General features: G+C 46.0%; 1 protein-coding gene across 1 annotated transcript in view; it reads right to left on the minus strand.

The window, feature by feature from the left end:
* LOC143986849 (uncharacterized) overlaps window positions 1-16,177 on the minus strand; it is a 48,032-nt gene that overhangs the window by 24,206 nt on the left and 7,649 nt on the right. The window contains 3 exon segments of the mRNA XM_077485258.1: window positions 732-779; window positions 13,439-13,608; window positions 13,611-14,672. Of these exon segments, the coding sequence (XP_077341384.1) occupies window positions 732-779; window positions 13,439-13,608; window positions 13,611-14,672 (1,280 nt within the window).

Consider the following 16,177-nt stretch of genomic DNA (forward strand, 5'->3'; position numbering starts at 1 on the left):
CGCCCGGTCGCTTTATTTATTTCTCCCAGGTATCGATTTGGCATTGGGAGCATTTGTGCGAGTACAAGTACTCACACAAATGCTCAGTATCGGTCCCGATACCAATACTAGTATCGGCATTGGGACAACCCTAGTATTTGCTCACCTCTGCGTTTTTTGGGGGGGTTTTTTTTGCGCTACAAACAAAAAAAGAGCGACAGTTTTGGAAAAAAAAAAAAACACAATATTTTGTACTTTTTGCTATAATAAATATCCCCAAACACACCACAGACATTATAAAAACGCACTGATTACTGTGTAAATGGCACTGTCAGGGAAGGGGTTAACACGGGGGGGTGGCAATCAAGGGGTTAAATGCATTTCCTCGGTGTGTTCTAACTGTGGGGGGGGGAGGGGGGGAGTGATTAGAGGAGATGACAGATCGTTGTTCCTAGCTAGTCTAAAATAAATCCCTCACAACTAATAAAAGCAGAATATTCTGTTAGTACAGACTGATGGGGTGAGAAGGTGATTGGTGAGAAGGTGACACATCTCCAAAATGAAGAGAATGTTCCAGCCCCATAAGTGGGGAAATGTTCTTCTGACCCTGAAGGGGTTTCCACACTATATATATATATATATGTGTGTATCATCATCTGCTGGAGATAAAAGACATCACAGTGACTATGGAGGAAGAGGACGGACATGACGGGGGGGTTACTGGGTGTAAATAGAAAATAAGATCTTATTACCTCCTCTACTGCCACTTCCAGCAATATCTTCTCTCTACTTCCTGTCTTCTCCCCAAATCACCTCTCACCTGGAACTTCCTATTTATACCTGACATCACTTCCTGCCTGTACCTGACATCACTTCTTGTCTGTACCTGACGTCATGTCCTGTCTATGTCCAAGGGGGTCTGGCTGCAGAGTGGAGCTCCACTGATCACCGGAAGCACGTGGCCTCCAATCCACTTTTTTTTTTAAACTGAGAAAATTGAGTACTGTCCGTGATACTTTTTTTATTTGCACTAACATACAATTTTTCAGGACAAGCTTTCGGGTATGTCCCCTTCTTCAAGGTCCAAGCAGTACTGCTTGGACCTTGAAGAAGGGGACATACCCGAAAGCTTGTCCTGAAAAATTGTATCTGCTTGGACCTTGAAGAAGGGGACATACCCGAAAGCTTGTCCTGAAAAATTGTATGTTAGTGCAAATAAAAAAAGTATCACGGACAGTACTCAATTTTCTCTGTCACAATTGCACTAATACGGCTACAATCGAATTAAGTTTTTTAAACTGAACTTTATTGTGAATCTCTGCTGCTGGAGCTCCACTGTCACAGAAAACCTGGGATTTTCAGAAATACAAGAAGATATTTTTGGGAGGTTTTGTACTTTCTGTTAAAGTGCAACTCATTAAAGTGACTGTAAGGTTTTTTTTTTTTTTTTTAAATAACAAACATGTCATACTTACCTCCACTGTGCAGCTCGTTTTGCACAGAGTGGCCCCGAACCTCGTCTTCTGGGGTCCCCCGGCGGCTCTCGCGTGTCCTCCCCACATCAGATAACCCTCTAGGTGAAGCGCTCTCCCGGGGGATTATATTGCGGGCGCGCTCCTGAGTCCAGCGTTTGTGCCCATAGCCGCCGAATGCTGGACTCGGCCCTGCCCCCGCATCATTAGATTTGATTGACAGCAGTGGGAGCCAATGGCTGCGCTGCTATCAATCTATCCAATCAAGAGCCGGGGCTAGGGTCGTCACCTTTTCTGCAAGCCAAACCCGAACACTTTAGCGGCACTGGGCAATTTTTTTTTGTTGCAGTAAACATTATAGGAGTATAAAAGGCCTGGGACATGTTTTGGCGTCCCAAGGAGAGTAGTAATGCAGCGAAAGGGGGGTGTGGCCAAATTGCTCTTGCTGACATCATCACCACACTCTTCAGCAATGCCAAATCTGCCCCAGACAGCCACCTGCAGCTCCCGTACAGCAACAGATTTGTGTGCGATTATCTCAGTTACTTGTGGAGCCACACCCTGGCCTGAACACAACATTCAAAACCTGGACTGTCCGGGTATATCCTGGACAGGTGGTAACCCTAACTGTATGCTGTATGTTGGGCTGTATATGACATGTTCCTGACCATTGCACTCTGCATGGTGGGCTGTATATGAAAAACTCCTGACCACCACAATCTGTACTCTGGGCTGTATATGGTATACTCCTGATACTGCACTCTGTAGTTTAGGCTGTATATGACACTCCTGACCACTACACTCTGCACGGTGAGCTGTATATGATATAATCCTGACCACTGCACTATGTATGGTGAGCTGTATATGATATACTCCTGACCACTGCACTATGCATGGTGGGCTATATATGATATACTCCTGACCACTGCACTCTGCATGATGGGCTGTATATGATATAATCCTGACCACTGCACTATGCATGGTGGGCTGTATATGATATACTCCTGACCACTGCACTATGTATGGTGGGCTGTATATGATAGATTTCTAAAAATTGCACTCTGCGTAGTGGGCTGTATATGATATACGCCTGACCACTGCACTATGTATGGTGGGCTGTATATGATATACTCCTGACCACTGCACTATGTATGGTGGGCTGTATATGATATACTCCTGACCACTGCACTGTGTATGGTGGGCTGTATATTGTGTTGCCAATGAGCCATTTTTTTGGATACAGAAATTTTTAGTCATTGCAGCCGCACACAATAAAAACATTTTTGTTCAATACATGTTTTATTACATTTTTAATTTTAACAAGATTTCAGTCATAAAATCAGGAAATGGTAAAGAAATCCGATTGGTCAGGAACATGACTTGTCTGGAATGTGGAGGCGGAGTTGTTATTAATTTGTGTACAATTTGATACACAACGTGTTACATTATTATAAAACAAAGAAATGTAGAAAAGATCACGCCACAGAAAACGGGGAAAGTAGAAAAGAAACCCAGATATTAAGGCGACATTTGTGTACGAGGAACACCTTAACAATTACCACCATTTTATTCTCCAGGAACTCTGCCACCAGAAAATATATTTCCTGGTGCCTCCATGGTAGCATACCTGTGATAGAGCTCCGCCTCTACTCCGCCTTCAGGACTAGTGAATAGCATAAATCAAAGGGCATTGTTACTCCCCCAACATTCTCCTTTTTTTCCTCATACCTCTTGACTGGTGAAGAGTAGCAGTGTCCGCCGGGTTCAGCCTCTCCCGTGCGCAGTCCCCTCGGGCTCTGTGCGCAGGAGCGATCCAGAGCTCAGAGCGGTGTGTATTTTTCCTTCCAGATCCTAGTGCGCATACGCAGTAGGTTACTGAAGCTTCGGCGCCCATCTTGGGGTAGGGAAAAAATAATAAAATTCTATATTTTTTGCCAGTAATAGGGTAGGTGATTCTAATTAAGATTTCCCTCCCTTTCGTCTTTAAATTCTTGTTCCAGATTGAAATCAGGGCTGCTCTGCATAACAAGTGTGTGCCCTGCAGTCCAAAATACTACAGCAAGTCAGGTATGTGTTATGCCGTGTAGACTTTTCGGCAGACTAGGTCCGACGGGATCAGTCCGTCGGAACAATCCGATCGCATGTGGGCTAGTCCGATCATTTTTCAGGGAAAAAAAAATCAGATGGACCTAGAAATAAAACGTGTTTCAAATCTATCCGACGGACTAAAAATCGGCAAAACCGTTGGTCTGTGTGCTAGTCCGACGGACCAAATACGACACAAGGAAAGCTTTTGGCTACTGGCTTAATTAGTCCCGTCTTACGTCATCACGTTCAAACCGAACAGACTTTTGAACGGACGTAGGCCATTCATGTGTGGCCAAGTCTGTTCGTTCAGAAAGTCCATCAGCCCTCTGTCGAAAGTCCGTCGGGAAGACAGTTGGACCTAGTCCGGCGAAAAGTCCGGTCGTGTGTACGCGGCATTACGCTTTTTATCCTGTTTTCATTACAGTAGCCTTATTTGATTCACTTTTGCAATTAGACTTCTCAGTTAGACTATTTCTTTTGTTTCTTGCTTCGCCTTCCTACAGCTGATCCTCCTGCCCATAATTCACCATGAGCCATTCGTCTCATAGCCAAGATCCTCTTGTATCCAATAGGTGTGTGGACCACCTGTACGTGAGTATTTAAAAAAAATAAAAATAAAGTGCGCCACTGACAAACAACCTTTGTTTGTTTCAGCCCTGTTCCTTCAAAGCGGTCCAGAAAGTCTGCAAGGCGCCATGACAATGACGATAGTCCTGAGCGGAGGTCACGCTCTTCTCATCATAAATCTTCTAGAAGATCAGGATCTCATAGACGTCACCATTTGCCAAAAATGCTGGGCCTGTGACGTGGTTCCACTCCCTGATAAGCTTGTATGCAGAGACGGTCTCAGGGTCTACGCCGCTTACTGGGAATTAGAAGGCTAACAGGTGGTTGACCTACGTAAACAAACCATGAAAGACTCTTTCTGAACTGATGGCCAGGATTCCCGCTCACCCGGTTTCACAAGCTGCCCAAGTATTGGATTTAGACCCTGATATTCCAGGTCCATCAGCTTTGCCTCCATCAGGAAAAACAGCTAAACAAATTCCATCGGTAGATTCATCTGAGGAGTCCTCAGATGATACTGAACCATCTGGTTTCTCCCTGGTTCAACCCTTTGTACAAGCGGTGAAGACCACCATTGCCTGGGAAGACCCGGAAGAGCCTCATCAAAATCAAAAACCTATTTCTCATTCCTCAAGAGAAAGCAAATCTTCTTCCCATTAATGGAGGAGATCATAGAGGATGAGTGGAACACAGGCATGTACTGGCCATTGGGACTACCTGGAGTTTCCCGGTGGGCCGATGGCTCAGTGGGCCACTCTGATGTAAGGGGGCTGCTCATGGGGCACTCTGATGTAAGGGGGTGCTGATGGGACACTCTGATGCAAGGGGGTGCTGATGGGACACTCTGATGCAAGGGGGTGCTGATGGGACACTCTGATGTAAGGAGGCTGGTAATGGGACACTCAGATGTAAGGGGTGCTGATGGGACACTCTGATGTAAGGGGGCTGGTGATGGGACACTCTGATGTAAGGGGGCTGGTGATGGGACACTCTGATGTAAGGGGGCTGGTAATGGGACACTCTGATGTAAGGGGTGCTGATGGGACACTCTGATGTAAGGGGGCTGGTGATGGGACACTCTGATGTAAGGGGGCTGGTAATGGGACACTCTGATGTAAGGGGTGCTGATGGGAAACTCTGATGTAAGGGGGCTGGTAATGGGACACTCTGTTGTAAGGAGGCTGGTGATGGGACAATCTCATGTAAGGGAGTGCTGATTGGACACTCAAAATGTAAGTGGGCCGGTCTGGATGAAGTCCAGGGCCAAATTTCTGTCCCAGTCCAGCCCTGGTGGAACAAAACTGATAAAAAGTTTTCTCTAACTTATCCAAACTATATCCACTGGCAGATTCGGATAACCAGTCCTTAAGCTCAATGCCTGTGGTTGATGCGGCTGTAGTGCGTCTGGCAAAAAATGTAACGTTGCCAATGGAGCAGTCAACATCTTTCAAGTATCCCCTAGATACACGTATTGACCTAGACCTCACAAGGAGCTATCTAGCGGCAGGGGTGGCTTGCAGACCAGCCATTGCGCTGACATCTGTTTTCAATGCCATCAAGTCTTGGACGGAAAATGTTGAGACATCGGTGGATTTCGTGGGAGAAGCTGCGATTGACACAATCCATTGTTTGCCCAATTCAGTGCTGCACTCAGTTATGGCAAAGCGGGCCTTATGGCTAAAACCTTGGACAGCCGATCTAGCATCAAAGCAGAATTGGTGCAAGATTCCCTTTGATGGAAAATATTTGTTTGGCGAGAAACTCGACAAAGCAATCTCCAGAGTAACGGGGCAAATCTGGCTTGCTTTCTCAGAACAGGAAGGTCCGGAGAACAAAGGCCTATTTATCCCGATTCCGGCTATCAAATTCTAGAGATTTCAGGCAGTCTCTCCCCTTTAGGGACAACAAGAAATTGTGGAGAGGCACCCAGACTTCTTTTTTGGGAGCCAGAAACAACAAGTCCCTCACCACTCCCCAGGAGGGGACAAAGTCTTTTTGATGTCAAAGGGGCGGAGAAGCCCCCAGTGGGAGCCCAGTTAAAACATTTTTTCCCCATCTGGGCCTCCAAGTGTCAAGACCCATGGGTCCTATCAATGATCCAGTACAGTCACGTCTGGACTTTCCCTTAGCAGCCTCCTCACGCATCTTTCAAAGAAGCACAGTTACCGGCCTCCCCACAGAAAGCACTGGCCCTAAACCAATGGGTTGACCCTAAACCAACCTATGGAGTCTCTGCAGCATCAAGGGGCAGCAGTACCTGTTCCCCCATCGGAACGATTTACAGGTTTTTATTCCACCCTTTTACTGGTGCAGAAAAAACAGGGGACTGGAGAACTATAATAGATCTGAAAAAGCAAAATCTATACATCCATCTCGAAAGCTTCAAGATGGAGTCACTCCAAATGATCATCCAAATCATACAACCTGGAGATTGGTTAATATAAATAGACCTGCAGGATGCTTACCTTCACGTCCCTATTCTACCATCCTTCCAAATTTCAGGCTCTGCACCTCCCCTCGGGTGTTCACAAAAGTGTTGATATCTGTCTTAGCCCCTCAGAGAGAGAGGATTAAGAATTTATCACTACCTGGATGATATCCTCTTGCTGTCAAACAGCCCAAGCCAGCTTATAGCCCACAGAGAGATTCTTCTTCAGTCCTTATCAGAGTTGGGGTGGTTGGAACCATCGCAAGAGCCAATTAGTTCCAACACAACAGATGATCTACCTAGGGGCAATGTTTGATACGCACCTAGGCACAGTCTCTTTACCCCAAATGAAGATGGAGGGCATCATTCCGAAGGTATCCAAGACCATACAGTGGTGCCTTCTCTCAGCCTCACAGTGTCTGAGCCTTATTGGTATAATGTCCTCGTTCATACCTCTAGTTCCATGGTCTCACTGGCACCTGAGAGACTTCCAGACGGGATTCTTAATACAATGGAAACGGCAACATGTTCCCCAGACAATCTGTTTAACAATGCTAATGAGCAGGAGTCTACACTGGTGGACAAATCCAGAGAATCTCTCCCGGTCCCATCATTTGGGTTCCCACTCATGGACCACAATTACTTCAGATGCGAGTGGCCAGGGGTGGGGTGCCCATTGCAGAGAATTCCGGATTCAGGGAAGATGATCCTTTCCCACCAGAAGGATAGTGTCCAATGTCTTAGAAATGAGGGCAGCCTTTCTAGCCTTAACCTCTTTTGCATCTCAGGTCAGGGGACAGAGAGTACTTCTGCATTTGGACAACAAGGCTGCAGTCTCATACCTTCAGAAACAAGAGAGCACCCACAGCAAGACACTTCTGAGGGAAGTGGAACCTGTAATTCTCTGGGCAGAGAGGAACCTGGTAGACCTCAGGGCAATATATCTCCCAGGCAAGATGAACAGGGAGGCAGATGTCTTATCGAGCAGGTTTGGGGACAACAACGAATGGTCTCTCAATCCCCATGTGTTCAACCAAATCTCCAATCTATGGCAGACCCCACAGATGGATCTCTGCTACTTTGCTACACATGAGAATTCCAAACAGATTTTTCTCTCACCTTCCACATCCACAAGTGGAGTGAGTAGATGTGCTATCTTGTCTTTGGACCTTCGAGACAGCTTACGCCTTTCCTCCTCGCCCACTCATATTGAGGTTTCTCCTCAGACTCCTGAGCGAACCAGGCCAGGTGCTGGCAGTGCTACCCTATTGGGCGAAGAGACCTTGGTTTCTACTAGCCATGCACCTCAGTGCGGATCCTCTAATCAGAATTCCTCCTTTCCCGCAGTTGTTGACCCAGGGCAGGCTGGCCCATCCAGACCCACAGAAGCTTGATCTTCGTGTATGGAGGTTGAAAGGAGGAGGTTTGAATCGTTAGGCTGTTCCTAAGAGGACATATCTACCCTGTTGAAAGCCAGAAAACCTACAACCAACACAATCTATGCAAGGATTTGGGACAGGTTCTTATCCTACGCTACAGGAAAAGGATTTGATATTATCTCTCCTTCCACTGCTGATGTTCTGAGTTTTCTGCAAACTGGTCTCGATTTGGGGCTCAGCCAGAGTTCCCTCAAGGTACGAGCATCTGCAATTTCTGCAGCAACTAACACCAGGTGGGCCAAAGACCCTTTAGTGGTTACGTTCCTCAGGGGAATATTAAAGATGTGTCCTCCATCCAGACATTCCTTCCCAAAGTGGGATCTTCCTCCAATATTGGAAGTCCTATCAACTCATCCGTTTGTGCCGGTTGAAGAGGTCTCAATTTGGAATTTAACTTTAAAAACAACTTTTCTGTTGGCTATTACATGTGGCAGGAGGATTTCGGAACTCCACTCTCTGAGCATCCGGGATGAACATATATCCTTTTTCCCAGATAGGGTAGAACTTCGCCCCCTCAGAGGGTTTACGCTTAAGGTCACCTCAACAGCAAACCTGTCAGAACCATGGGCATTATCAGTTTTCATGGACTCGGAATCAAACTCCTGTCACGAGTTAGACATATCCAAAGTCCTCAGGGTCTACTTGGAAGCCACGGCAAGTTTCAGGAACTCTGAAAGATTATTCATCATTAGGCTTGTGCAATCTGTTTCGTAACGAATCGAAATTCGGCCGAATTTTGCATCTTTCAGACATTCGGATGCATCCGAATGTCACAATAAAAAAATAACGAATTACAACGAATACGAAAGAAATATAATGAATGAATTCAAATTAATTCGACATGATTCGGTAATTCTTTAAAGATCTAATGAAACAAAAGGTCAGCTCACAGTAAATCTTATAGTCCAATCAGCTAATTAATTTTGTGCCGGAGGATGGATTACTGGCAAAGTGCATTCCTGAGAACTGAGTGAGAAGGGTGTTGTACTGTATTTGAGCCGAGACGTTGTCATTGTGTGTGTTAAAAGATTCAATAAACAAACGACTTTCCAAACTACGAATCATTATCACGAATGTCTATACATACATAAATAGTGAATTTCAACGAATATGAACGAATTAATTCGACACTCTACGAATAATAACGAATTATCCAAAAACGTATTAACGTAACATAACGAATATAATAGAATGAAATTATGTATTTTACGAATGACAACGAACTGAAACTAAACAAAATTTTCCGTTGTGCACAAGTCTATTCATCATCCCATGGGGCAAGAATAGAGGAAAGGAAGCTTCTACCAGAAACTTGGTATCCTCGGTTGTCAAGCTAATTCAGAAAGAGTACAGGGTGAAGAACTTGGAACCTCCGGCTCAGGTGAATGCTCATTCAACAAGAGCGGTGCCAGCTTCTTGGGCAGCGAGGGCAAATGTTTCTTTGGAAACAGTATGCAGGGCCGCCACTTGGTCTTCTCGACACATGTTCCTTAAATACTATTGTGTTGATTCCAGAGCTCTTACGACTGTAGAGTTCGGGAGAAGAACACTTTGTGCTGCTATGTCTGTATCTGATTAAAAAAAATGTTGCTAAAGCATTAAACCCACCTGTGAGAGCTAGTTATTTATCGCAGCTATGTTGCCATGGAGGCACCAGGAAAATTGTATCATACTTACCCAGGGGTGGACTGACAACTCATGGGGCCCCCCGGACAATAGGAGATTATGGGGCCCCCAGGCAATCAGACATTATGGGGCCACACAGTATACACAAACACACACACACACACAGCATACAATCACACAGTATACACAGACACGTTTCTATTGGCTGAGAAGGTACTGGAGAGGTGGGGCAGGTATAATCTCAGGATTTTTAGACCAAAAGGATGTCGGTAAGGGACATTTCAGAGACAGCTATAAAAAAAACACAGATTTTTACATACTGTCCCTGGTTTTACTGAGGCTGGCAACCCTGATGGGGCCCCCTAGTGGCACGGGGCCCTCGGGCAGTGCCCGAGTGGCCCAATGGTCAGTCTGCCCCTGTACTTACCGTAATTCTCCTTTCCGGTTGCCAATCCATGGCAGCATAAGCTCCCACCCTCCGTATTCTATATTATGAAGAATGTTGGGGGAGGGGCTATGCCATTTAATTTATGCTATTCACTAGTCCTGAAGGCGGAGCTCTATCACAGGTATGCTGCAATGGAGGCACCAGGAAAGGAAAATTACAGTAAGTATGATACAATTTTCCGTTATTTGGCGGTTTTAACTAATCTTCAGTCCCAAAATGTGTTGGCATGAGTGCAAAAAAGTACAAACATGTCTCTGGCAGTGAAAAACTTAGCGTCAGCTAGATGGAACCACGCTCCTGTGGTCACACTCTTAACAGAGCTCCCCCTAGCTGCAGCCTGGTAATAACATTAGTGGGAGGTCTATTAATTTATCTGCTACATACTTCCCACATTTAGGGGTCTATTCATAAGAAGGAAATGTGCACCAATATTCACTCGGTGAGCGTGCATGTACATTCCTTTTCTGCGAATAGAGGTAAAAAACAAATGTTATTAGTCTATTGCTGCCCTCCCAGCACTTGTTTATTTTTGCTTCAGCTCCCTTCAGCGGCAGCACAGAATGGATGATCAGCATGGGAGACCACATCTCCATGTCGTTCCCTGAAGCCGGTGTTCTGTCAAAAACGGATAGTGTCCGCCCCGTACTGCGCAGGCGCAGTGCTTGCACAGTACGGAGGAGAAGGAGACTCCGAAAGTCTCCGAAGAGAGAGTCCAGGTGCAAGCCCCACCATCCAAGTGGACATACGGTAGCACATAGTAACAGGGCCCCTCACGGGCTCGCTTCGCTCGGCTATTTATTTATTCTAACTCTATGTCCACTTGGATGGTGGGGCTTGAACCTGGACTCATGGCGCAGGCGCCGTTCATCTTCTGAAACTTTCGGAATCTCCTTGTACTGCGCAAGTGCAATACAGGGTGGACACTATCTGATGGGGGACACTATTCGACACATCACCGGCTCTCATAGGTTGCACAAGTGTCCTGGAAGTTTGTCCAGCAGAAGTATGCACCAGAGGGCTCTATGCAAATAAGGGAATGGGGGTGACTCGAGTGGTGCTGAGCAGGGCCGAGCCGGTGCCTGGCAGTGTGTCCTGCTTGTTAGGACATGCAGGCCTGGTGACACCCGGACCCCCGACACCATCGTCCATACTTGTGAGACACTTTATGTACACTCCTGGGTATATACGTACTCGGGAGTGTACGTAAAGTGAGTGTCCGTAAAGCGAATAGGTCTGTACCAAATTTTGGCCACAGATGGAGCCAATGGTCAAAGGGAAATGAGTATGAAATTAAAAACGACCAACATTTGTCACAAAAAATTTTTTTGATGAATGTTACAAGCATGTTAAACCATCTAGTGGCCATAGTGAGGTATTTTTCCTGAAATACCGCAATCAGGAAAAATAGATCAATACCACATTTTGGCCACAGATGGAGCCAATGGTCAAAAAGGAAATCACTGTATGAAATTAAAAATGACCAACATTTGTCATGGCTGAGTGAATTCTGATCACATTCGTTTAACTTTTTATTTTTTGTAAAATAGACCTCTAGGTTTTTTTGTGATTGTTTATACCACAACTGTAAATGGAGTTCCGAGGAGCATATAGATACCCAGGCCTGTAGGTGCTCATATAGCTGTGCGCAGGCGTGTGCATATGTGCATGCACGCACAAGCCCAGGCTTGCGTGCCTGCTGCTAATACTAGTGCCAAATTGACTATGTAAATTGAACAACTGCACCAGTCAGTTGCTGTCTGATATATAGCATTTCCTATGTATCCTGTGATTGACATAACTTCTCTGGACTATGCTTGAACACTACCTGCTCTGACCTCAGCTTGTCTCTGGACCCTGCATTACCATCCGTTCAGTCACCTGTTCTGCCGATTCTGACCTCAGCCTGTACCCTAACCATTCTCCTGTCTGTGCGTGATCTGACCCGGTTTGCCTAGCCTCACATCCTCTCCATACAGTGTCTCCTGATCAGCGCACTACTTACCCGGTCTCTGCTCTGCACCAGTGGCCAGTCACCTGCCAACCAAACATCTGCCAGTCTTGGGCCTGCTACAACTGTTGCCATCTGCTGTCCTGATCCTCTGGTTTATTTCTGATAAAGCATCAGGCTACCCATCTGCGCAGTCTGCTGGACACCTTACGGGCACTTGTACCTCACAGCACTCTTGAGGGCACCATCTCGCTACCAGTGGTCCCTAAGCTGAAGCTGTAGGAGAAGCGTTCCTCTTAACGTCAGACTCTACAACCAAGTATGTGTCAGGGTGCTGTTCAGAAAAAAAAAATTAGCAGGTGCTGAAAAGGAGTCAGAAGAATAAAGATGTGCAAGTGCTAAAGAAAAGACCTGGCATAGTTACCAATACTTTAAGTGGCCGCGTTCATTTGCGCAGAAATGCGCACCAACGTTTGCACTTGCACATGTTCACGCACACCTCCTGCCAGAACTGGCACCAAACGTCCTTTATAAGGTCAGTGGCTGCACTTAGACTTTGCTGGATGATCTTCAGCTACCAGTACTCCTTGCTCCTGTGTTTCTTGGATAACCCGTTATGGACCCGGTTTGCCTCTGGATTTCTCTGCTGCCTGATCCCTGGTTTTGATCCTGGCTTGCTCTAAGCACTCTGCTTCTCTTGCTCAACCATGTATGACCCTGGCTTGCTCCTAACTACCCTTCTGCATACTCCCTGGCTCGCCTTCCTGTGTAGGACTTTGGCTCTCACCCTGACTTCGCCTCTTCAGTCCTGTCCTGCCAGCCTGCTCCTGTTTCTTCCTCGGGTGCCACCTTCACCTTGCCTGTGGTCGCTGCCCTGGTTCAGCTACACACCAGAGGCTAAGGGGGCCCTGCCATCTGCCCTGATAGACCCGCTGACAGCTATCCAGTTCCTCTGCAGTGCAAACTGCTTCCAGTGGATCTACCTAAACGGCACCCATGCTTCTTTGAGTCTAACATTCCCTGTTCCCACCTTCAAGGGTGGTTGGCACTTAGCCGCAAGGGAAGCCCTCTGTTCAAACCAGCCTCAGACCAGATACGTGACAACATTTACCAATTGAAGGTAGTGACTCCATTTTTATTTTTTTGACTGCTATCAATGACCAACATTGCAGAAGATTTCATCCCATCCATGTACTAAAATAGAAATAAAAAGATTATAACTAGACATGAGCAGATTGGTTCCCCTAAACCAGGACTCCGCCCACATCCATGTCTTTGGTGATCTCTGATCTCCTTATGAACTGTTTCTTACATGATGAAGATCAGCCATGGAGTATATCTGAGGTGTATATCAGGGTGTGCTTCTTCCCCACATGAGAGCTGTGATGTCCAGCAACATTCATATAGAAGACATTTCCCGCACTCCAGGAACTAATACACCTCGAGGGTTGTGTGGGATCCCTGATGTACAGGAAGACAGGACTTCACTGAAAAACATTTCCCGCACTCAGAACTAAAAAAGTAGCTTGTCCCCCGTTTGCAATCTCTGACGCCTGTAAGATTGAAATTCCCTGAATAACATTTCCCACGCTCAGGACAGGAATAGGGCTTTCGCCGGTGTGCGACCTCTGATGTGAGACAAGCTCTGAGTTTTGTTCAAAACATTTTCCACACTCAGTACAGGGATGCGGCTTCTCCCCCGTGTGCAAACTCTGATGTCTGTAAAGGTCGAACTTCTGTGAAAAACATTTCCCGCACTTAGAACAGGAATACGGCTTCTTCTCAATGTGAGATCTCTGATGTCTGTAAAAACAGAACTTATCTGAAAAACACTTCCCGCACTCAGAACAGGCATACGGCTTTTCCCCTGTGTGAGTCCTCTGATGTGTGACAAGATCTGATTTTTGCACAAAACATTTCCCGCACTCTGAACAGGAATGCGGCTTTTCCCCTGTGTGCAGTCTCTGATGTCTGTAAAGACTGTACGTAGCTGCAAAGCTTTTCCCACAATAAGAACAGGAATATGGCTTTTCACCCGTGTGAGACCTCTGATGTGTGACAAGATCTGATTTTTGTATAAAACATTTCCCGCACTCGGGACAGGGATACGGCTTCTCACCTGTGTGCAATCTCTGATGTTTGTAAAAATAGGACTTGCCTGAAAAACATTTTCCGCACTCAGGACAAGAAAATGGCTTTTCCCCTATGTGAGACCTCTCGTGTCTGTAAAGATTGGTCTTCTGTGAAAAACATTTCCCACACTCAGAACAGGAATATGGTTTCTCCCCCGTGTGAGACCTTTCATGTGTAACAAGCTTTGATTTATCTGTAAAATATTTCCCGCACTCAAGACAGGAAAATTGCTTCTCCTCCGCTTGCAATCTCTGATGTCTGTATAGATGGGACTTCTGTGAAAAACATTTCCCGCACTCAGGACAGGAATAAGGCTTCTCACTTCTCACTTCTGTTGGAAGGATGGCCCCGTCCCTCACAGTCTGAGGTTCCTCAGGATAAGAGGAATACGATGGTCCATCTACACTGTGTGGTGCCGGATGGACATTTGAGGTAGTCGGGTTTTCTCCTGGACTATACTGTGTGATGTCCTCATCTTCTACTTTACAGTCTGGAGACAAAGTGAGACAATCCTCTGAGGTTTTCCTCATCTCCCGTCCAGCTACTAAAATAGAAATAAAAAGATTATTACTAGACATGAGCTGATTGGTTCCCCTAAACCAGGACTCCGCCCACATCAGGCAGCTTTGTCTCTGAGGGTCTTACAATTCCCCCCACAAGGTAACTAGTAAATGGGTCCTCTGATCTCCTACCAGATCATTTCTTTATTCATGGACCTTAGTCAGAGAGTGAGGAAACAACGAGAACTGTCTTTTATAGGAGTGACAGTGATGAGGGGATTATAGGACGAGTGTCCCCTCCCCCTCTATCACTCATTGCCATCTTCCCAACACAAGAAGTCCTGCACTTCCTTATTTAGTCCATGATTTAGTCATGAATAACAGCGGGGCTGAGCCCCACCAGAGGTCAGAGAGTGAGGATGGGGGGGAGAACAACCAAGATGAAGACTGGACTGATCCTGAAGACCCCCATCATTGGGTTATTGACTCCTCCCTCATTATCACCTTTTGCTTAATAATAATGTAGAATAGACTCCCTCAAGAGCTGGTTCTGGCCAGCTCAGTAGATTGTTTTAAAAAAAAGGCCTGGATGTTTTCCTAAATGTACATAATATAACTGGATACTGACATTTATAGGTAAAGTTGATCCAGGTAATATCCGATTGCCTTTCAGGGGATGAGGAATAAACGTTTTTCCCCTGCTGGAGCAAACTGGAGCATGCTTTGCAGTTTTTTTTTTTTTTTTGCCTTCCTCTGGATCAACTGTAGGTATAACATTGTGTATACAGGATTGCATGATTTTTTTCCCCCTTCTATTGGTTGAACTAGATGGACTTGTGTCTTTTTTCAACCAGACTAACTATGTATACACTATATTACCAAAAATATTGGGATGTCTGCCTTTACACACACATGAACTTTAATGGCATCCCAGTCTTAGTCCGTAGGGTTCAATATTGAGTTGGCCCACCCTTTGGAGGCGCTATAACAGCTTCAACTCTTCTGGGAAGGCCGTCCACAAGGTTTAGGAGTGTGTCTATGGGAATGTTTGACCATTCTTCCAGAAGTACATTTGTGAGGTCAGGCACTGATTTTGGATGAGAAGGCCCGGCTCACAGTCTCTGCTCTAAATTATCCCAAAGGTGTTCTATCGAGTTGAGGTCAGGCCAGTCAAGTTCCTCCACCCCAAACTCGCTCATCCATGTCTTTATGGACCTTGCTTTTTGCACTGGTGTGCAATCATGTTGGAACAGGAAGGGGCCATCCCCAAAATGTTCCCACAAAGTTGGGAGCATGAAGTTGTCCAATGTGTCTTGATATGCTGACACTTTAGTTCCCATCACTGAAACCAAGCCCAACCCCTGAAAAACAACCCCACACCATAATCCCCCCTCCACCAAATGATTTGGACCAGAGCACAAAGCAAGGTCCATGAGTCCTGACCTCAACCCAATAGAACACCTTTGGGATGAATTAGAGTGGAGACTACGAGCCAGGCCTTCTCGTCCACATCAGTGCCTGACCTCACAAATGTGCTTCTGGAAGAATG

The sequence above is a fragment of the Lithobates pipiens genome, unplaced genomic scaffold, assembly GCF_037356315.1.
Source record: "Lithobates pipiens isolate NorthernLeopardFrog02 unplaced genomic scaffold, aLitPip1_a1.2 Scaffold_18, whole genome shotgun sequence".
NCBI classification, from domain to species: Eukaryota; Metazoa; Chordata; class Amphibia; order Anura; family Ranidae; genus Lithobates; species Lithobates pipiens.